Source organism: Arachis ipaensis, chromosome B1 (assembly GCF_059453495.1).
Source record: "Arachis ipaensis isolate K30076 ecotype BB chromosome B1, ASM5945349v1, whole genome shotgun sequence".
NCBI lineage: Eukaryota > Viridiplantae > Streptophyta > Magnoliopsida > Fabales > Fabaceae > Arachis > Arachis ipaensis.
In genome coordinates this window covers 220834-244450 of record NC_142436.1, presented here as the reverse complement: position 1 = coordinate 244450, position 23617 = coordinate 220834, and the positions used below count along the sequence as shown (strand labels likewise).

The 23617-nt window shown below is 28.8% G+C and overlaps 3 protein-coding genes across 3 annotated transcripts; all 3 read right to left on the bottom strand.

The window, feature by feature from the left end:
- Nucleotides 1-351: 351 nt before the first annotated feature.
- Nucleotides 352-5701, bottom strand: LOC107629410 (uncharacterized). Its single transcript, XM_016332571.3, has 3 exons — nt 5305-5701; nt 4394-4474; nt 352-796 (listed from the first exon to the last, which is right to left on the bottom strand). Exons 1-3 carry the CDS (start codon nt 5668-5670, stop codon nt 719-721), a joined length of 525 nt encoding a protein of 174 aa, XP_016188057.1. The 5' UTR covers nt 5671-5701; the 3' UTR covers nt 352-718.
- Nucleotides 5702-14052: 8351 nt separating this feature from the next.
- Nucleotides 14053-17784, bottom strand: LOC107626117 (la-related protein 1C). Its single transcript, XM_016329277.3, has 6 exons — nt 17031-17784; nt 16116-16620; nt 15879-16038; nt 15682-15772; nt 15107-15178; nt 14053-14995 (listed from the first exon to the last, which is right to left on the bottom strand). The coding sequence occupies exons 1-6, from the start codon at nt 17430-17432 to the stop codon at nt 14735-14737; spliced, it is 1491 nt and encodes a 496-aa protein (XP_016184763.2). The 5' UTR covers nt 17433-17784; the 3' UTR covers nt 14053-14734.
- A 2729-nt stretch (nt 17785-20513) lies between these two features.
- Nucleotides 20514-23118, bottom strand: LOC107625275 (cell wall integrity/stress response component). The gene is made up of 5 exons (XM_016328197.3): nt 22839-23118; nt 22511-22629; nt 22167-22224; nt 21647-21724; nt 20514-20932 (listed from the first exon to the last, which is right to left on the bottom strand). The coding sequence occupies exons 1-5, from the start codon at nt 23020-23022 to the stop codon at nt 20739-20741; spliced, it is 633 nt and encodes a 210-aa protein (XP_016183683.1). The 5' UTR covers nt 23023-23118; the 3' UTR covers nt 20514-20738.
- Between the last annotated feature and the right edge of the window lie 499 nt (nt 23119-23617).

Below are 23617 nucleotides of genomic sequence, written 5' to 3'. Positions count from 1 at the left end.
TTCTCAATTTTGTATGATTGTAAATATCAAGTTGATGATATTGAGTTTGTATTTGAATGTGTAATTTCTCATGCTCAACAAAACCATTCATTCAGTTTAATTTTAATGTTTGACAAAAATTTTTACAGAATTATCAAATCAGAATTAGTTTACATTTTTGTTGTATAGTTGCATCATAATAGTTAACTTTGTGATTCTTCATTCTACTTCAGCAAACAAATCTATTCTCAGATTTTCTTTCTCTTTACCTCTCTTCTCTCATTGTCTTCTACTCTCTTTAACCTTCCACAACTCAAGATTTTTTATATATAAAATATTCCTCTTTTAAAGGGAAAAAAAAAAAAACACAAATAGTTCATAATTTCACTTAGCATAGCATAATACATCATAATACATAGAGTTCACACAATACTACTTATAATATTACAAGGCGTATATTTCTGTGAAGATATCTTGATATGAAAATTATACTGTGAACTGTTAGATGATTTTATATATTTTATTTAATATATTGGCTAAATCATCTAATGGTTCCTAATACTATCTTCACAGAAAAAACACCTTACAAACCATACAAACCAATACCTAAGCAATACTAATAGTGTTTTTGCTAAACACAAAACACAATTGTTAGAAGCCAACAATTTTTTTCTTTATATTTGAGTTAATACTAGCTAATTTTTATTTAGAAATGTTGGCCTTCTATCATTCTTCTTAACTAAATACTACCACTTCTGCGAAGCTTATTTTTGCCCTTTTTCTCATTTGGATCCTGCTTGGAACCCATTTCAACTATCTGCAAGCAATCAAGGGACATTAATTTTAAAGTGTTGCAAACAAGCTACAGTTTCAAAAAATATAGATGCATTACTACCGCTAGTAGTTTGGTCATTTTTTTTTGGTGTCATATTAGGCTAATTTTTTTAGTTATGGAAGTTTAAAATATGTTATGCTCAATTATGGAAAAATGGTGTGTTTTTCATGGATATAGAGATAATTTTTTCTTTTAAATTGAAATTCACAAATTGAAGGCTCAGTTTTGTTTTTGGAAACAAAACTTAGGGTCAGATTTGGGGTAATAGAGAAATCTGAGCCTCACATTTGTGTAAGCTAAAATTTTTTTTAAAGGATAACAAATCGGTTGGTCAGTTTTGTGGAAAAAAAAATTATAAACCACAAATCTGACCCTCAATATAACAAAAAATAAAATTTTAAATACACAAGACTGTGTCTCAGTTTTGTGATTATCCATACAAAAAAAACACACCACTTCTCCACATTATTTAAAAACACCACCAGAATTTCAATAATAAAAATAAAAAGTAGTCATATTAGTCTGGTCATTTATATTTGAGAATATATTGCTTTCTAATACCATAATAAAAATATGCTTCTTTTATGTATGCCAAACATTTTTTTGACTTTTGATACCTGTGTTTATTGCTTGATCAATGCCAATCACATATCAACATATTTTGATATACAAGAATATGGGTTTTTTTGGAGATATCTTTATAATAGTATGAAAAATTTTAAGTATTTTAAGAATATAAATATTCTAGTGGTTTTTAGTCATTAATCTTAATGATAAAATTTATATATAATATAAAAAAAGATTTTCACATATACCATGATTTTAGATATTTTAGTATTTTTAGCTATTGATTTTGATCATAAAATATATACTTAGTCAAAACTAATAACTAAAAATACTAGAATACAACTTAAAATCATAATACACGAGGAATACTTCTTTTGTATATATAATTAAGATCAATGACTAAAATTATATAGACCATTAATTATTCTTAAAATATTTCACTCTTCTATTAATTGTAATAGAAAGGTCTTTGAGATTGAAAAATTACACCATATTGATCTACATGTATCGAGTTACACATCATGCATTGAGTGATTTGACATATATTTTTTTTATATTGGACTAAACGAAACAATGTTATTTTAGTTTTAATCCTAAATGTTTGACAAAATGACATCATTTTTTTAATTATTTAGTATTAAATTTAAAAAATTCTCTCGTTTCGTCTAGTCCAATATAAAAGAATATGTATCAGATCATTCACGACTTGAGAAATGAGAAGTAAGTTAACAAAAAACCGTTAAAAACTAATGTGATGTAATTTTTTAATTTCAAACATATTTATAGTGTAATTGAAATTTTAAAAATATTTTTAATACAAAAATTAATAATAGAGGCCACCTTAAAATTTAATTCTGTAAGTCGTTTTCGTGCATATTATGATACACATTTTTAAATATTGTTTAACAAGATATACCTTTTTGGAATATCTATTCCAACATAAAAGACGCACATACTAAAGGAGACAGAAAAATGTATTAGTAATAACTAATAAGACAAACTTATATAATAAACAAAATTATCGTATATAAAAATTAAATATTAATAAATACAATTAATACTATACTTATTTTCTAGGTACAAATATGATTTATTAAATTAAAATATTAAAATCAATATAAATTATATCTAAATATACTTATTATGCAAATAGCTTTTGTAAATATATATTTTGGGTGTATATAATAAACTGAATTTTATAAAATTTCAAATTCATATATAAAATTTCGATTATTTTCTTTTATTAATATTCACAAATACGCACTATTTTCTAAAAAAAACTTGTGTATTTTTTAATTTTTTTAAATTGTCCTTATATGTGTTGTTGAGTGAGGTCTTTTAAATACATATATTATATATTATTATTTTTATCCTTCCTTTGTTATTATATATGACAATACAATGAACTTCTTCAAGTTTTATTTTTTAAATATTTTTAATATAAGAAAACTTTTGAAATGAAATTATTATTTTTTTAATCCAACCAATTTTTCGAATGTTTTCTAAGATTATTGACATAAAAATTCAGTAATTATGTGTTTTAAGCCGCTAATAATAGATAGTATTTGTTAAATCAACTTATATATATTATACAAGAATTCTTTATACAAATGCAGTGTTTCTTCTTTATCTTTTTTCCATGTATATATATTCGTTATTCTTTTTTCTTATGGTTTGACAAATAATCAAACCATATATAGTTTTGGAAAACAATTCTTCAAATGAGTTATATTGCAAAAGAAGCATCAATTTTTAAAGATCAGACAATGATACATATAGAAATCATATTTTAAAATAAACAATTAGGAATAAAATATATTCATTTTATTTAAAATTCATATTTATTTATCTACATATATCATGTATTTAATCATGGATCCGGACAGTATCACAATAATAAGGCATTCATAAGATAAATGTACCACTACCATATATCTAAAATAGTAGTTATTATTATTATTATTATTATTATTATTATTATTATCAAAAATTTAGCTAATATGTTCCCTTAGAGTATATGATAAATTTACTATTAGTAGAAGATTTTAAATTCTTTCTTTTAATAAATACATTGAAAACTTAACTAAGGGTGTGTTTGATTTGCATTTTCATTCTTAGTGTTTTCTGTTTTCTCAGATTTTGTGAAGGAAAGAGTAAAAACAGTGAAAACTATAAAATAATATTTTCTCATTTTTTGTTTTTATTTTCACTTTTTTCTTTATAAAATTAAAAAAAATGAAAAAAAAACAGAAAATAAAAACACAAACCGAATGCACCCAAATTTTTCGTATTTTCAATAAAAATTTTCTTAATTTATAATCTTAACACTTGTTTTTTTTTATCAAAAGAAGAATTTTATTGATTTGTTGAAATAGACGATCAAAAATAGAACAACACTAAGAGAAGGTGGTTCCACCAATTACATTGATCGACTTGCTCTTATATATTATCATATGTGTTTGTCTATTTTATGCCCTAAGAACATATGCTAAAAAAAATTTAATTTTTCAATGCATTTATTTTGTATCTATTAAATTAAAAAATTTAAATTCTTTTACAAATGGTAAGCTTATCATATTAGCTAAACTCTTATCGTATAACTAAAAATCAGTTATTTTCAAGGAGTATTATCAACCATTTTTTTGAAATGATTTTTTTATTCTTATATTCATCATCTCTTTAAATTTTAGATTTTAAATCATAAATTCTAAATTTTAAATTTTCAATTCTAATTAATTTGTCCAAAAATAAAGGTTAAAAAGTTAATTTTCTAATTAAAAATAGATTACTATTGACTAATTAAAAATCAATCTCTATACTTATTATTATTGTTGTTATTGCCATGAAATTGATATTTTATATACTAAAATAATGTAAAATCACATGAATTAGCAAATGAATAAGTCTAAAAGAGTATTATAAAATAAAAATATCATAGTTTTCAAATAATCAATAATAACTAATTAGAAAAGATTTGAAAAACATAAAAGAGACAGAGAAAGAAAAACAAACTTGCTGTTGGTTCTGTCTTCTGAGTCTATTGTTCTCTGCTATTAACTCTTTAACTTTTTGTTGCAGCTCATGTGTATAAGCCTGTATCAACATCAAATTAAAACAAGTAAATCAAAATCATTAATGTTCAACAAATTAAATAGTGATGAGCAGAAGGGTTTTGAAAAAGTTTGAACACCATTTGATGTCACTGCAATCGTATGATTTAACTGTAACTATTAGATTGAATAAACCTTATTAGTAAGGCTATAATTTAAAGCTATTTTGACTAATAAATAAATACAGCTGTTAAAAAAAATTAAATTGACTTCAATTAAAAGTAATAATAAATACAACTGTTAAAAAAAATCCTTACAATATATTTTAAAAAACAAAGTTTCATTAATAAAACTAAATAGTTAAACTTACAATATTTAATTTTTAAGGAAGAACCAACATTTAATTAAATAACATTAGACAACTTTTTTTTACTGTCAAATTATTTTTAAACTTATTTTTTCAAGAATTTAGAATTTAGTATTTTTATTTATTTCTTGCATATGTTTTAGTACATTCGAGTAGGACAGATCAAGCATGGATCTGAATTTACTTAAGAATTTGATATTTAACCAATGAATTTGTTGTATACTCACATGTACTCACAAGGCAAATTTACACTCAGAATACTTGTTCAAATAAATGAGTGAGATAGTCACTCATCATCTGATTTTAGAGTTTAAAATTTAGAATTTAAGAAAAAATAATTTAAAAAAAAAAAAAAATAGTTCCTAATTAAACTGTTTGTTATAAAATGTCACCAACAAAATTCTTTGTTAAAATAAAAATAAAAAAAATTTCACTAATAATTTTTAAAATGTCACAAGGCACTTCTTTAAAAAAAGACACACAGACTGTTAATAAATGGTTTATACCTGTTTCCTAGCCCTTGATCTAGCAGCAGATTCACGATTCTTCATCATGCGTTTTGATATGTTTTCACAGATCCTCTTTCTCCGAAGAAGAGAGGACAAAGAATCAAAACGGGGAAGAAGTTCGTTGTTATTAGCAGAGATTTGCTGGTTTTGCAGATGAGGCTGCACGTTAGTGAGTGGAACACCAGCAAAACTCAAGCTGAGAGTAGTGACAACCGGAGGCGGAGGAGGTGGAGGAAGAGGATGAGTATGGTGGGTTTGCATCAACGTATGTTCCATGGACATACTGCTGCTGCTTTTGTTTGAAGTCGAAGACGATGAGAAGGAAGAACGAGAGGAACCTGAAGACTCTGACGATGGAGACATTTTTTTGTTTCTTTTTTCTTTTTTTGGTGATAATAATGAAACTGCCAAATATCAAACATTTCTATTTATAAATGGTGGGATCAGATAATTAAATTAAAGTACACATTATCTATTTGGAAATATTAATGACTTGAAAATGACATATCTAATTAGACAATGAGCTTTTGTTTCGTAGTTTTGTTTTTTATGTAATAATTTATTAAAAATATTATCAACATATTAAAATTAATTATCAAAATTAATTATTATGTATTTATATTTATGTATAAATATATATAATTTAATTTATTTTTAATATATATTTATTGTTTAATGTATATTTTATACTAATAATTAATTTTAATAATTAATTTTAATGTATACATATTATGATTAATGATCTATATTAAAAGTCACCAAAAAATATTTATATTAAAACAAACACAAATGTTAATATGCTTAAAAAAATAAAGTGTATATATATTTTAAAAAATAATTTATTATTAAAATAAACACAATTAAAAAAATTAAATTTAAATTTTATATTTTTATTTGAATTATTAATATAAAATATAATAAAAAATATTTATATACTAAAAAGTATCTACAAAGATGTGTTTATAACAAAATAGAAATTTATATCAGTAAAGTGAAAACTAATTAATTTGATTTGCCTTTTGATTGATGTGATGTTTTTTTTATCGTTTTACACTTAACTTAAGTAACAACACTGCTTTTTTATAAAACAAATAATAATTGACCATTTTCTTGTTGGACTTACATCATGTGAAATAATAATATAACCAAGGCATTATCAATTGGATGTATAAAGTTGTTACAATACTTTATATTATATTATTTAATGTTAATTATCATAAATCAACACTATTGTAGGATTACTTGCGTTTAATATACTGTGATGTATTTTTGTAACGTAACACATACATTAGTAAAATAATTACAGTTTATTAACCGTTATTTTTACTATAAAATGAAATATATATCTTCAAACAAAATTATTGATCTTTTAGTCCTTCTAATTCGTTAAAATAACATATACATTAAATATGATGACTAAAAACTTTAATGGTTTTACTCATCATAAAGTTTGTTTTTAAAATCTATTTTAGAAATAGATGTCATTATTTTTCATGTCATATTATAATATTGTTTAGGTTAATTTTTAATATAAAAAGATGTTTATAATATTGATCTTTTTCAAATATAAGATAGAACTATATATCATTGATTAATTTAAGATGTGAAATGTATCATTTAGTTATTAAATTTAGGTATTTGTTATCTATATTTTGGCTATATTTAAAAATATTATGAAATTATAAATTAGGAGTAATCTAAATAAATATTAATTATTGTATCTAATATATATTCTTTAATAAAATAATTTATTATTAGAATATTAAAAATTTTATATTTAGATAAATAAATTTATTATAACGTAATAATCAAACTTTTTGTAATAGTATGATTTAGAATTTTATATATACAATCTAAATTTCTTTGAATCATTTGTTAATAATATAATATAATATAATAACTCTCTAGGAATATAATATATTAGCTCTTTCTGTCAGAAGATATCTTTAGTATCAATTTTACAGACAATTTGATTCTGTCATCTTGACTAACTTTAAAGTCCCAAACGCATAATAGTTACTAGTATGTGAGAGAGCCTTGAAGGTACGGAGAGCATTGTGCCCTATGTACTCCTATATTTACAGCATATAATGGAGAATTTGACGCTTTATAACGAGGACGCCCCAATCATAATGATCCACGTATTAAGTCTTGAGGACTACTTTTACGTGTAACCAATGAGAAATGGAAACATGTAAAATGATAACTGAAAAAATTAAAAAGTTAGTTTGACCAGTAATTATCTTTTTTAGATTCTCAATAGTCAGTACGTACTCTGGAAATAATATTTTAGTTGAATATTAATATTCAAAATGTATTATAATATTATAGATGTATAAAAAATGTGTGCAGCATAAAATACACAGATTTTGTAATAGCAAGTACAATTTAGTCTTACAATTTATAATATTTTTAGGTTTAAATGTCCTTCAAATCAATTGATAGGATTTATCAATTCCTTCTTTAAATTTTTAAGGCTTTAAATGTCCTTCAAATAAATTAATAATCTATTTTTCCCATGCAAAATTAAAAAAAGTGTCCCCCACCAGCAATGCTCCTAGCCAAATGGTGCAACAAGTACAAGTGAAGCAATTAATTGTATTGTAAGGGCCACATATATATATATATAATTCTACATTTACATCATAACAAATGTGTTTGGCCTAAACTATTGCCTTAGTTGTGTTTTATAAGCTAAAGCTAAAAAGTTGGAAGAAAAAACAACCAAAAAAAATTTCAATGCCACCACAACAAAAAGATAAGATTTTACTTTCTTAATCTACACCACAACGTTCTATGGAGAGCAAAACAACCCATTGTGAAGCAACATGTATGCACAATTTCAATAATTTCTTTGTGACACTAGTTGTTAATCCAAATTTAATTCCAAAAACAGCTAATTCAGCACCTCCTAAACCAAGTAACACCACTGGAATTTCTGTAGAGATATTGGCAGCTACAAATTCTGACACAACAACAAAGCTTTTTGAGTTTATCCCAATTAATTTCAAACCTCAATATAATCCCACACTTGAAGGCACTAGTTGATTTCAATGCAGCAAATTATTTTCAAGCCTCCAATGAAAAATCGAAGACCTTCGTAAACACCAATTTAAAGATGAAGATTGGTTTGTGTAACTCGTTTTTTTTTTTATGGTTTGAAATACATTAAGTAACGAAGAGAAAGTTGGTATTAAATTCTTTTTGAAACAAGCAAAATACCAGCATTTTGTTAACTATCCAGAACTACCTATCCTTACAAACATTTCCGATGTTTAGTTTTAGTTTAATTTTATTTTGAGTTCTACAAAAGGTAATATAAATATTTGCAAAATCATTTATCATAAAAAATTGATTTGAGACTCAATTTTGTCACTCCAATAGTTAGTCTCAATTCAATTTAAACTTTATACCGTTTTTTATTATTTTATTTAATGAATTATACAAGTAATAATATTTGGTTAATCTTTTTTTAAAGTGATACCGTCTCTTTTTATACAGATATTGTATTCAATGTAAAATTCAATTTTAAAGTTATCAGAAATGATACCAAAAATATTTTATTGGAGTTACTCTAAAAAATTGTAATTGGCACATAGGAACCTAACATTACATGTATGATTACCGCCACCTCTTATTGCCGGTGAGGTTCACATAAAGGCCAAAATGTCCGACGAAGACAATGGATAGAGATCCTAATAGTATTATGCTTTCATTTGGAGTTGGTTAGGGATATTTAATGAAATTATTAGGGTCGGAGTGAAATTTTAGTTAAATTTTTTATTTTTTGGTCTTGACCTTTTATAGTTGAGGCCTGTTACACATACAAGTCTTTTTCACTTATAAGTCTTACAAGTTGCTACACATACGGGCCTTTTAATGCATTATTCAACCGCTTCCTGTTTTCAAAGCGTTACACTCACCATGTATTATGAACGATTCTTCTTCTTTCTCTTCCATGAAAATGAGGTTCTTGCCAAATTTGTTTGATCTCCTTCGTGCATTCTCTCTTCGCCTTTTCATTCGTTGTTTTACCTGCGTTTATCACCGGTATTCTTGCTTTGTTTTTTTTCGATTTTCATGGTTTCTGAAATTAAGCTTTGAAATCGTTTTGAAGATAATGAAACTTCAGGAATACACCCAAACGATTACAGAAATACACCTAAAGGATTACAGAAATATACCCAAACGGTTACAGGAATTCACCCAAACGATTATAGAAATACACCCGAAGGATTACAGAAATACACTCAAAGGATTATGAAAATACACACAAAGAATTTAAGAAATACACCTAAAATTCGTTGAAGTACATCTTATGCATAATTCATAACTCTTTCTCTTTCTCCTCCTCATCTTCCGCTGCTTCTTCTTTTTCAAAAACGATTTCAGAGCTTGATGTCAAAAAACAATGGAAATCGAGAATAACGAAGAAAGAAAACAGAGAGAAAAGCACATAAATGAAGAAGGAGAAAGAGAATGCAAGAAACGAAAGAAAATAAGAAGAAGAAAAGGAAGAGGAAGAAGAACGTGCAGTAAGAAGAAGAAGAAGATAAGGAGGAAGAAGATGAAAAACGTGCAGTGACGGTTCGAAGCGCGTTAATATAAATGACTTGTAAAGACTTGTATAAAAAAACGCTTATATGTGGAGAATTATTCTTTATAGTTAGTCCAACGGATTATATGTATTGTTTTATTATTTTTTATTTTTATAAGAATTTGGTTAAAAAGTTTTACTCAAGGAATTAAAAAAAAAGTACCTAATCATTCATCTATACAAGAAGTTTCATGCTAACTAAAATCTAAAAGTCTAGTTATGAAATTACAATAACAAAACTAATAATGTCTACAATAGTACGAATAGTATATAATATATTCTCATCAACTTTTAGTAGACCTTAGACTGTTAAGCTAGTATCATCATTTTTTCATTTGGTGTATGTTCATCATGTGAATAATATATTTATATGTTGAAAGAAGAGACTAAACAAATCATTTTTTGAATTATCCGAACTCAACTAAATTAACCCACTTCTAAACTAATTATATTTTTACTAGCTCATCTCACTCTATTTCAGAGTAGCCTCAAACATGAGTTACACGGAATAAAGAAAGGTTGGAAGTCTAGGGCATGGTTTTCAGATGTTATTTACACTAACAGCCACAAAGCTGATGACACAGGAAATTATAATCGAAGTCATCTTAGCTTGCTTCCTTTTTAAAAATTAAAAAATGAAAAAATGACACGTGAACATATCCAATAGAGGATGCACTAAGGCACATGTATGTGTTAAAATTTAGAAAAAGTATAGGTAGACAATGAAAATATTAAACAATGTAAATAATAGATATATTGGATGTTTATTTTACTAGGTGTGCGGATGGTTATTCTAATATTAAGATTTAGGTGAATAATTTGAAGGTGTAGTGTGTTTTGATTTGATTGGTATTTGTTCATGTTGTTCAAAAAAATTATTGGTCACGTAATATTACCCTAAAATTTAAGGTTACGTTTGGTTTACTTCTTTATTTTCTGTTTTTATTTTTAGTATTTTTTATTTTTTAAATTTTATAAAAATAAAGTAAAAACAACAGATAAAAACAAAAAACAGAATTTAATTATTTTTACTATTTTTACTTTTTTCGTTTACAAATTTCAAAAATGTAAAAATGTTGAAAATAAAAACACAAATCAAACACACTTTAAAAGTTTCTTGTCATCTGAAAATATGGTTGCTTAGATAAAGGGAGAAATTAAATTACCCAATTGTTAAGCCTAAAAGAGAAAACATGCCTAAGAAAAGATTTCCCAAAACTCAACCATGCTATCATTGCAGTCACAAAAAAAAAAAAAACCTATGCTATCATTGCTATGCACATATAAACAATCTTACTAAAATTTTCAGAAGAAAAGAATATCCACACTTATTCGAATTAATGACATGACATGCCATTTCAATTATAATATAATTTCTAATTTTAGTCTTCGGTGTGTATATAATAATAGGAGAAAACGACAAATAAGTTTCTGACGTTTTATCTCAAAAACAAATAAGTTATCGACTAATTAAAAATATAAAAATGTCTCTCTTTTTCTAAAACGCGAGACATCTAAGTCTCTCCAAATGATTCATTTGTCTTTATATATCTTAGACAGAAAAATTTAAAAGTCTCATATTTTAAAAAATAAAAATTATTTGTGTATTTTTAATTTGCTAAAAATTTATGTATCTTCGAATTATAAAATTAAAGACTTATTTTTTTTTTTTAATAAAAAAAAATAGTAGTTTGGACCTTTGGTCTTTGACTACTCGTTCATGAATTTACTTATATAAAATTGTAAATTATTGTTTACTGGATATGAAGCCAACCATGGCCTAATATGTTTGTTAGGAAAGCCATAACTAGAAGTCTTCTAAGTAAAGTACATATAGACATTATCGAATTCTCCAAAAGTAGATTGAGCATTATTATTTAATGTCGATAAACTCACCAATCAAAGCCTAGCTAAGAGTCTTAAAAGTTGGGATTGGAGTAAAGTCTCAGAGGTTATTATTTAGAGCCGCCAAAACGAGATTACTGAGTTCAAATTTGCTCATCTTAAATGTTGAGTCAAAATTGAAAAGACTACTACTTTTTTAACGAGCTAATAAAATATTAGTTCTATTTGATTTAATTTGTCTTAGTGATGATGAGTTAAACGAGGGATTTTTTATTTATATAAATTAAATAATTTTATTAATTACCGATTTCTATAATATACAGTATTTTAACCAAATGTATTACATATCACATTTTGTTTATTGTATGACGTGTGCACACGTATTCTGTAACGTCTCTATTTAGTGACGCCTATAAAAAGGATTTGGTTCACAGGTCCAGAAGAAGCCAAATTACTATTTGGGTAACATGGATAGGCGGCGGTGCGAGGGACGGATCATCCTACACAAAGTTCAACTGCTCAGATCCATCGTCACCAACATCACCGACCTCTGCAGAGAGTTCCATCACTTGTTCACACATGATTCTATCATGAATGTCAAACATTAGCCGCACATACTCGTCGTCATGCAGTCAAAACAGACGAAATCGAAAAACTTCATTTCCCATTGGAGCTAGCATCCTATACCCTATCCTTCCAATCTCTTTTCTCCCACTATGATCGAGGTGCCTCAATATCAGACTCTTCAGCTCCGACAACGAGACAACTCGTCGTGTGCGCAGCAGCACCGGATTCTCACACTCAAACACCACCCTGTTATCCTCGTTCCTCGTAAGGCAATTGGAATACACACAACCAAATATACACTACTAGTAGACATTATGACTAGTTTGGGAAAGTTTTACAAGGAGTAGTGAATTTGTTGTGAAGAATACAATGGGTTGCACACCCTTTTATAACTGCTTGAAATTTGTTCTATTGTATTTTGTTTACAATGTAACGAATTAACTTTACATGTATTTCGTTCACAGTGTAAACGAAATATACACGTATTGTTTTGTCAACCGTATTTCGTTTACAGTGTAAACGAAATATGTGTAAAATTAATTCGTTTACACTGTAAACGAAATGTGAGATGCAACCCATTTCGATAAAAACGCGGAATATTATGAAAATCGGTAATTAATAAAATTATTTAATTTATATAAGTAAAAAATCCGTTAAATGAGTTGTCCCTTTTTTATTTTTTGATTTTTTAAAAGAATTTGATTAAAGAAAGTTAATCAAGGACAGAAAAAGTACCTAAACATTCGTATATACAACAGATTTCATACTAACTAAATTCTAAAAGTCTAATTACGAAATTACAATCACAAAGGTCTACAATAATAAGAATAGTATATAATATAAGCTCTCTAACTTTTATTAGACCTTGGATTGTTAAGCTAGTATCATCATTTTTGCATTTGGTGTGTGTTCATGTAAATAATATGTTTATATGTTAAAAAAGAGGGGGTTAAACAAGTCAATTCTCATGTGTGTGTTAAAGTTTCTTGTCATCTAAAAAATAAGGTTTCTTAGATAAAAGGAGAAATTAAATTACTCAATTGTTGAACATAATAGAGCAAACAAGCATAAGAAAAGATTTACCAAAACTCAACTATGCTATGCACATATAAGAAATCTTATTAAATTTTTAGAAGAAAAGAATATCCACACTTATTCGAATTAAAGGACACAATTGACTAAATTACATGGGGGCATCATGCTTAATATCGGTATAAAAAACTTCAACCACCCTTTAATGCTACCCCCATGCACTATATAATCCCATCTTCAATCACCCACCAAGTCACGCGCACAAACACAAATATTGAAACATATTATACAACCATATGCATCATATTACTAACTTGTATAAATTATTGTATAAAGTCCGTTATTTGGGCCATCCTCATGTTAAGGCCCATTTTTTTATGTCAAGTTTATTTAGTGTTAATATGGAATCAAATCATGTTCTACTATTATGAACTTTCCTTGTAATATGTAAATCTTGGACAGTTGTAGTTGCTGAATATTTGTAAGAAATTTCTATCAAAAATTTAAATTAAAAACATATAAAATTGCCATAAACACACCTTAGAATCAATTGCTAACTTGTAAGATTCAAATCACTCCTTTTTTTTTTAAATCAAAATTATATAAAATGTTGAATGAACATGGAACCGAATAAATTCATAAGTACATACCAATTAATGTTAATAAGCCATCATAAAATATACTTAAATATACCAACATCATACAATAAATCAAATTAATTACATAATCAAAATAAATTGTCATAAGGATCAGTTAAACATCATTCAAACTTCAAAAGTCTATCATAATCCCCATAAGTTTAAAATAAAATAAACCCCTAAGGATAATCTAAACCTAAGAAAATGTGAGTTTAAATTAAAAAAAAAAACAAATTAAAAAAAAAAGTCTAAAGACCAAGTCATTACAGACATGTGACTGCAAAATCATGCAATCATCATCTGTTAAGCAGTTGCAGAGACAATCTCCACCATAGACAGCCATCTTCACCCTTCACTTGCAGCAGCACGGAGAACTCATTCAACACCCAATTATAGCAGGTACAAGGAGAGAAATTGACCCCAAAGATTCTAAAAAATAGCTGAGGGGAAGGTTTGGGGGAAAAAGAAAGAAGAAAGTAGAAAAACAAATCCCCTGATTTAAACAAACAACCACCATCATGCCATAGGACAGCCGTGTATATATATATTTTTGTTATAATGTATAAAATTGTGTCTATTCTTTGAGGGATTTTTCCTTCCCATTTCTCAATCATGTTTTTCTATATACCTCATGAGAAATTGAATCCCACCATGCCACATGTAAAAATTAAGACCATGATAGATACCTGCTTTCCATTTTGCCCTAAGAATATTCTCCCACAAAAAATGTTTTTTAGAACATCTGAAACTAGTTTTGCGCAGAAATTGAGTGATTTGAAACCTGAATCCCAGCTTGACCACCATCGCTGGTGGAGGGCAGAAGTTGACTATTTAATTCCCCAAAAGGCCTATTCTGTAAAGCATCTAATCCTTGAGCACTGTCATTGTTAGTTGACTCTAGAGTAATGCTTTGAATCTGTTCTGCCAACCTTCCAACAGTTTGAGAACTCATGATATTAGGGGGAATGAGCCATCTCGCCCAATCATTTCGCCTCCTTATCTTGTCGCCCTACAGTTGAAAGAAAAACAAATGTGATTAAACTTCATAACAATAAATATGAAAAATCCTTCAACCTTGAGAATTTAGAACTTAGACATCTAATGAGTTTAGAAAATTTACATTCACTTCGAGGACGGATGAAGTTCGAACGGCATCCAACACAACCTGGATGTTATCAGTCAGCTGCATAACCTGGTAAATACAGACTAATGGTCATCTAATTGCAGATGATTCTACATTTAACTCAAATATCCAGCAACAACCACAGTAGTTAGAAGGTTAAATAATTACATATAATCTTAAAATAAATTACTATTTTAGAGAAGGTCTTCACCTTTTCTATCTTGTCATTTTTTTAATATACATGACTTTACATACAATGTGTTTGTAATATCAATTTCCATTTATCAACATTAATTCAATGAATATTGATATTGCAACCATGGAAACATAAATCAGGGTCTATGTATGTTTGCTAGGGAAGTTCTCAAACAAAGCATATGTTGCATCAAAGTACATATAACAGAGACATAATTGAATACTCCAGAAGTAGATTGATTATTTATGGATAATAAATAAATATAAAAAGTTACAGTGTTAATCATCTATAAATTCAAACAAACAACCCAACTCATGCTAGAAAAGGAGTAGAGGAGTAGTTAATAGCTGGAAACAACAGAAGAACAATATCTTACTTTCTTGAATCCTGCTATCAAGCTTATAGGAACCCACCCCTGGTCATCCATGTTCTGCCGCAAGTACAGATCTTTGATCAAATTGTCATTACTGCAAAACCACAGTTATTGCATGTATGCAGTCATCTCTCCAAATCATACTAAAATCAGTAAAGCAACCAAATGAAAACTGTAGCTAACAAAAATATGAGAATTACCTAAAATAGTAATCAATCTGGTTCACTATCTTTGTATACAAGTGAGGATCAGGAGGTTGATAATACATCAAATTTGGTGGTATTGGAGGAATATAAGAAACACCTCTTAGTGAATCCAGGTGTGGAGATGGCATGTACACCATCTGCTGAAGAGGTGGTTCTGAAAATGCATGTAAACATCAGAACATATCCATACACACAAACATTAAATAGCATGTTAACGTTTAGAAATTGTACCAGAATACCCCATGCCCCCAAAAGGCCTCATCGTTGGGGGTGCAGCATAGAAGTGATTAGGAGGAGGTGGTGGCGGACCTTGCACCATCCTCGGACCAAATCTCGGCGACATATAATTGTCTCTGCCATTGAAGTTTCGATGAGCATTCCAGTCCTGATGCCCATGTCCCTGATCACGTCTGCCACCATAATTATGATGGTGACCCCCATCTCCACGAGGATGTGGACCACCATTCCGGTTTCTAAACGAATTACGCTGAGGATGGTCATTACGCTGCTGAGGGTGGTCACTAGACCCAAATCCAGTCCTAGAGCCATGGTGTTGGGGCCCTGATGCAGTGACAGAACCTTGAGGACCAGAATGTTGCTGTGGGTGGCCTCCATTAGAGGAGGTATTTGAATTGTTCCTTCTAAATGTCCTTTGGTGAGTCGGCACTGCATTGCTCATGCCTGCATTGTCCTTAACTTGCCTCTGTGGAGAAGAAGGAACAGAGCTCCCAGTATTCTATAATTACCACTCAAAAACAAATAACCATCAGTGTGTACATTAAACAAACAAACAACAACTAACGTCCATGAAAGTAAAATCAAGGGGAACGAACGCAATTTCTAGCAATACTCAATCAGTGACATTAAGTATTAACTACTGTTTTATTTGTTCCGTAATTAGAACTATCCCGATTGTGCCCTAAAAATAACAAGCAATACCATTTTTTTTTTCTTTTTCATTTATTTTCTCTAATTCTTTAGGTTATTCTCTAACTTTCGATCACTGTCAGCTAAGAACTCCTCCGATAAAGGATTTGAAAGCTTTAACAATCATAAATAATGTAACAATTGAAATTCCTAACAATGTGATTTAATTTATCCAAATCAAATCAAAATCTGAAAGGAGGAACAAAAAAAAATCACAACCTGCAATTCCGGCACAGGGCCCTTCGCAGCAGTCTCCGACAGCGCGGGAGATTTCGCCGTAGCCCTGGCTGACTCCACCAACGCCGGCCAAGAATCTGCATCCATGACCTCCGACGAAGAAGAGCCACCACCACCACCGCCGCTCGAGGGTTTGCTCCAAGCAGGCCTCCTCCCGGCTCCACCGGCGCCATTGTTCCCGCCGTTGTCAAATCCCTCACGACCAGGCTCCTCCGGCAGCACAGAATTCACAGAAACAGCTGGAGCCTCGACGAGCGGCTGCGTAGGAGGAGCGGCGGCGGCGGCGGCGACGTGGCTCCACGCAGAGGAACCAACGCCTCCAGTTCCAACGACGGTGAGATTCGGTGAATGATTGGAAGGAGCACCTGCACCGGTCATGGCCATTGGAATCGGAACGATGATGGAATCGAATAATCACGTGATGGATTGGGAGTGATCACGTGACCGAGAACAGATTGAAGAAGAAAAAACGAAATTAGTTAGGGTTCGTTGCTCGGTTTGATTATTCCGATCTCTTTCTCTCTCTCTCTCTCTCTTTCTCTTTCTCTCTCTCGCTGTGTGATCGCGGAAGTGAGAAGCAGAAGAAGAGGGTGGAAGAAGAGGAGGTTTGTTAAGAGAGTGTGTGCATTTATAGGAACCTAAGGCTCTGTTTGGCACCAAAACGTGTTTTTATTTTTCAAGCTTCTTCTTTCTCTCTCTTCATTCTCAATTATTTATATTACATATTAAATAAGATAAGATATGATAGCAGCTCAAAGATATAAGTATAACTCATTCAAATTTTTGGAATGCTACTAGTTAATAAGGTAGTTTTAAAATTAATTCAAAATAAAAATTGGTTGGAGTTGTTTTTATCTTACTATTTTAAAATTTTTGTTTGGAAGATATTTTTTTTTTTACTAAAGATATGAGACTCAAATCCACAACCTCTTAATTAAGTATGAGGAGATTATGTTATTTGAGTTATAAGTTATTGGTTTTTTTGAAAGATACATTGCTTTTAGATATTAATTCTAGTATATTGAATTGAATTATTGATACTGTAAACAAATAATATTATTGTTATTACTACCATTTAATTGAATTTGGCATCCAAGTTTAAGCACCAATTTTTCCTTTTAATTTTTACTTATTTATTATTAACTAGTTACTTATATAAGGTGTTTATATAAAATAATTTAACTGTGTTATATATACACTAAAATTAGTTATTAGTATAAAATATATGTTAAAATATAAAATATATATTAAAAATAAGTAGATAAATATATAGAAATAATTTTAATGCGTCTATTATTATTATTATATAAACCAAACTCTCTCGTTTGTTTTCTATTGTTGTTATGTTGTCACTTTTTTAATTATGATGATTTAAGATAAATAAAATATCTAACATTATCATGACAATCTTGAACTTAATTAAAAAAAAAAAAATTTGAGAGTCCACTTTTTACGGATAATTAATTTTTACCCGAATTTTTTGTTATCTTATTTAAATATCATTATTAACCATATTTTTAAGCATCAAACTGAATTGACCGATTTTAATAGGATTAATCAAAAATCAAATACCAAATCGATTTGAAAGATAAAAATTAGTTACAGGTCAAATTATAACTGCTTAAATTTGTACAATTTTGTATCAGAATCAAATTATCATAAAAAAAAAAGTATGAATTCTCTTAAATAATAACATGTTGTTCTACGAAGATTGAGTAATAAGGTTTACTGAAACAAAATCCAAAATAAATCAACAAATTCTTGAAGAAGCTTCACTATTGGAAAATTGAATGAAAGCTACCTTTAAATATATTTATGTTTAGCTTTATTCCCCTGTATACTAATACTACATACTAATTAATTCTTAATTATATGTAGCTTTCAAACAAGTGTGTTTCTAACATGTACTATTTTATTAATAGATGTGACATGTATAACCATAAATAAATATCAATTATTTCACTCATTATTTATACATATCACTTTTATATAATCTTCTATTTTTATATTAAAAATATTTGATAAAAAATAAAACTTAAATGTTTATTTTTTATATGATAAAAAATATAAACAAATATAGTACAAATATCATTATTACTTCACTTTTTTACTCATGTTACCGTGAATGTGAACAGTAATCAATGAGGTGGGAGTGTTCAAATCCAAACCGATCCAAATTAAACTGCTTATTTAATCCAATTCAAACCGAAAATCGATTAAAACCGCACTAATTCGGATTTGATTGGATTCTATTTTTTGCAAACCGCTGGATTGGATCGGATTTTGGATCTATTTTTCATAACCGATCCAATCCGATCCAAACCGCACAATGTGCTATAATATTATTATTTTATTATTATATTTACAATTATACTTATAACATGTTCAATTTGTTATACATTTTTCTATTATTCATGTATTATTATTATTTAATAAATATTTTATGTTCAAAATATTATTTATTTATTTATTTTAACTAACCTATAATTTTATTTTTATCGTTATATTATCGTTGGCTTTTTAAGATATTGTTAAGACTTGTTATGTCATTGTTGGTTATTTAAAATTTGATGTTGAGACTTGTTATATGTATTTAATTTTTTTTATTTAAAAAACTGCAAATCCAAACCGATCCAAACCGCTTGTAATCGGATCGGATCGGATTTCCAAAAAAGTTCATCCAACCCAAATCGCACCGCACATAAATTAAGCGTTCAGATCGGATGACTTTTTTCCTTAAAACCGAACCAAACCGCACCGCAAACACCCATACCCAGCATAATGTAATATAATCTAATCTTAAGAGGGTTATCTAGTGTAATTTACTCTAAATTCTTTTTCTATGTTAAATTAACAAACTTGTTAAAAAGACAATAATAGAATATTTTTTTTTTTGAATTTTTGATGCAGTCAATTCATTAAAAATATAAACAAACTTAAAAATCTATTTGATTTGTGTTTTTATTTTTTTCCTTCACAAAATTCTAAAAACAGAAAGTGACTCAATTCGAACACCCTAAACCTTTTCATATTTTTTTAGAGAAAATGACAAATAAGTCCCTGATCTTTTGTCCCGCAAACATTTTCGTTCCTGACCATTGAAAAATACTTTTAAGTTCCTGATCTTCACAAAACTTGGACGAATCAGTCCCTGACGGAGGCATTTGGACGAAGGAACTGATCCGTCCAAGTTTTGTGAATGTCAGGGAATTAAAAGTATTTTTCAATTGTCAAATACGAAAATGTCCGCGAAGCAAAAGATTAGAGACCTATTTGTCCTTTTTTTCTCTATTTTTTAATAAAACTTGCTGTAATTGTTAGGGGAAAAAAACAATAATATTCGAAAAAAAAAAACAGTCAAAACTTACCTTATTTAGCATTCATTAATTGTTGCACCAATTAATAAATATTAAATAAGACAAATTCTAGCTGATTTTGGCTAAATTTTTTTGTTACTAAATATTTTCGGAAAAAAAAAAAGGAAATTGTAACATGATCCACTTCTGTTCTGCGTTACATATATACATATAAACCCATCTTAGTAAAAGATGCAATCAAACATTTTCAACAAAATTATCCTAGAAACTGTAGAATCAAATCAAATGCTAAGAACAAGGAATATCAAGATTGCAGAAAGGACAGCAACCAGGATAAAAGCATGCCCTGCAATGTTTACCAAAACAATGGAAACTACAATGGCAGAAGCATAACAGGACATGGAATGAACTCGGCAAGCAAGTTTGCATCTATATGCTTTGTGTGGATTGCTTCCATGCTAATAACTACCAAGTCCAAATTGAGCTCGTCGGCAACATCGCCAATGATCGCCGTTGGCTTGCTCCCTTCTCCGAGCCGCTCGAGTAAGTTGTAATCCTTGAATCCACCTGTATATATGTTTTATGAATACAGAACAAACAGATCGAACAATCACTCGAAGCTCTCGGACATGATACAACAATGAAAGCCTTTTTCTACCTAGATATTGTTGGGACATATATCTAACAAACCTAGTGAAATCTATTAGGAAATGACCATTTAGACAATTCATATAAATAATCATTGCATAGAAGAGAAAATGATCATAATAATTACCAGAGAATGTATGACAGAAAACCTTTTGACTAGCAAATGGAGCAAATAAATCTAATGAAATTATCAATTCATTATTCTTGATACTATGATAGCCAAGATTTCGTTACATTAAAAAACTTATGTGCTCTTAGATTGAAATCGCGGCATGCATAATTAAGTTTCACAAAACCTCTATGAAAACAACTACATCAGTACAACCATGTTTAGTAACCTTTATATACTAGAAAATAATCTTCTTCTCCTCCTACTCTTCTTTCTTTTTTTGGGGTCCAAAATCTATCACAGGGAGATCATGGTTATAAACTTTTTTAACCTGTGAATCCAAAAATAAGCTTATGCAAACAAACCTCCCATGTTACACAATACCAAAACATTCTATGAAAGATTCTACCGTGAAAGGATATTTAACCAAACAAGAAAATTTAGTATTGGTATTGTGCTTCAAAGGGCATGAACATGCATAATGCCAAGTACTATAAACAAAACAAAGAATTGCTTTTGCAAACCTTCAGAAATATGCCAGCGGATGCTGGATAGTTGCGTCTCGTGCTCAGGTAGTGACTCTTTCTGCTGTTCATCAATAACTGCAAAAGCATATAAACATGTAAAGGGTATGCCGATCGCTCCAAATAAATTCTCAATTTACAAATGATCAAAAAGCAAAAGAATGAAAAAGGATTTTCCTTCAGATTTTAATTTGAAACCGGATTCGGGTGTAGTTATGTGGAAATAAATTAAGTAAAGAAAGATTAAGAGGAGAGATTAAGGGTAGGTAAACTTATGAGGAAAACACTTCTATTAGTGACAGATAAACAACATAAGAACTAAAAATGTGAAACGGTGGTGGAGAACAAGTGTTGAGACCTTCACTAATGTCACGAGAGGAACTCTTTTTTGGCCTTTTCTTGGGTCATGTTAGAATTATTCATACACAATAAAATTGAATTTTTGGTGTACAATCAAAACTCCAAGTAAAAGTTCCAAACTTGAATTGAGGATTTGCATATAAATGATATGATGACTTACCTATTACTGTAATGTCAGCTCCATACTTTTTTGCCAAAGCAGTGGTAGTTGCTATAGCCTAATGAAAATTGCATTAACCACAAGTTAATCTTTGGTGAAGAATGGGAAAAAAATGTCAAGGATTCTATCAGGTATCAAAAAGATCCCATTTGATTTGTTTTCTATTCTCATTTTCAGATGATATGTTTTCTCCATTACTCACTAAAATGTGACTATTTGTATTGACTTCTCTGTAAAACAAACAAATTGTGTATATTCACAAATCACAATACCATCATCAACTAGGTCAAAAAAAACTTTCAATCCCAACATAGAATCAAAGAAGGTGCATCATAGAAACTCACTTGTCTTGTTCCTTCAGAGAGATAAGGATTCCTATCAGTAATAGGCAAAAGCAGATGCTTGAATTGTGTAAAGGCATCACTAGCTGCACTCACTTCAGGTTCTTGTGCCTTAGCCTTAGCTGAATTGAGAAGGCAACAAATCAATTTTTAATAAATAAATTAAAAAAAATCATTTTTTTTTAACTTCACAAAAAAGGGTAGCTGAACATATAATCAAATGCAATGCCTTGAATGCAAGTATAAGAAATCAAAAATTGCCCACATAAAAAAGAACCGATTTTACTCAAATAACCACAATTTACGTTATGAAAGCAGCAATTTTTTTCACCTTTATGGGTGACCCTGCGGAATCTGGAGAATAGAGAGTGTTGTTTATGAGGTTTGGAAGGGAGAGAAGCAAACAAGTTTAAACTGTTTGATGAAATTGAAAATGGTGGATTCAATAAGGAAGATTTTGGGGATTTAGGGGAAGGTTCAATGGGAACTGCAACCAAATAGTGAGCAAGCGCCATAATCAGGTGGATTGTGAGCTTCAGAGTTCAGTGAAGAAGAAGAGTATAGAGGAGATTGGGGTAAGTTCCAGAAAGGGGAACAACAAACATTATTTAAAAAATGTTTTTTGTATTTATTCATATTTATACATATTCTTTTTAGTTTTTTTTTTTTTTTGTACTTAAGTTTACATGGTATTTAGTACTTACAAATAAAAGAACTTGAAGACAAAAAAAAAAAAAAATTAATACCAAACTTTAGAAAAAAAACTAACTTCTAAATGAGAAAAGTAATAATAACATAAGATAAAAGAGTTTGTTGCAAAAAAAAGAGTTAATCATAATTAAATTTATAAATTTTCATCATATACTTAAACTTTTTTTTTTGGGTCAACTTTATCACTTTAGAAAAATGTAGTCTCCCATTGAGTTAGTAGGGAATTGAAATTTGAAAGCATAGACCTGAGGTGTACCCAAGGGCCAAGGGTAGCATGAATAATGGTGCCCTTAGGTGGAGCTACCTTTATCATGACCACCACCTCTTATCTCAATTTTTTTATTAATATATTTTTTAATTTTCAATTATAGTTTAGCTTGTTTTATTTATTCACATATA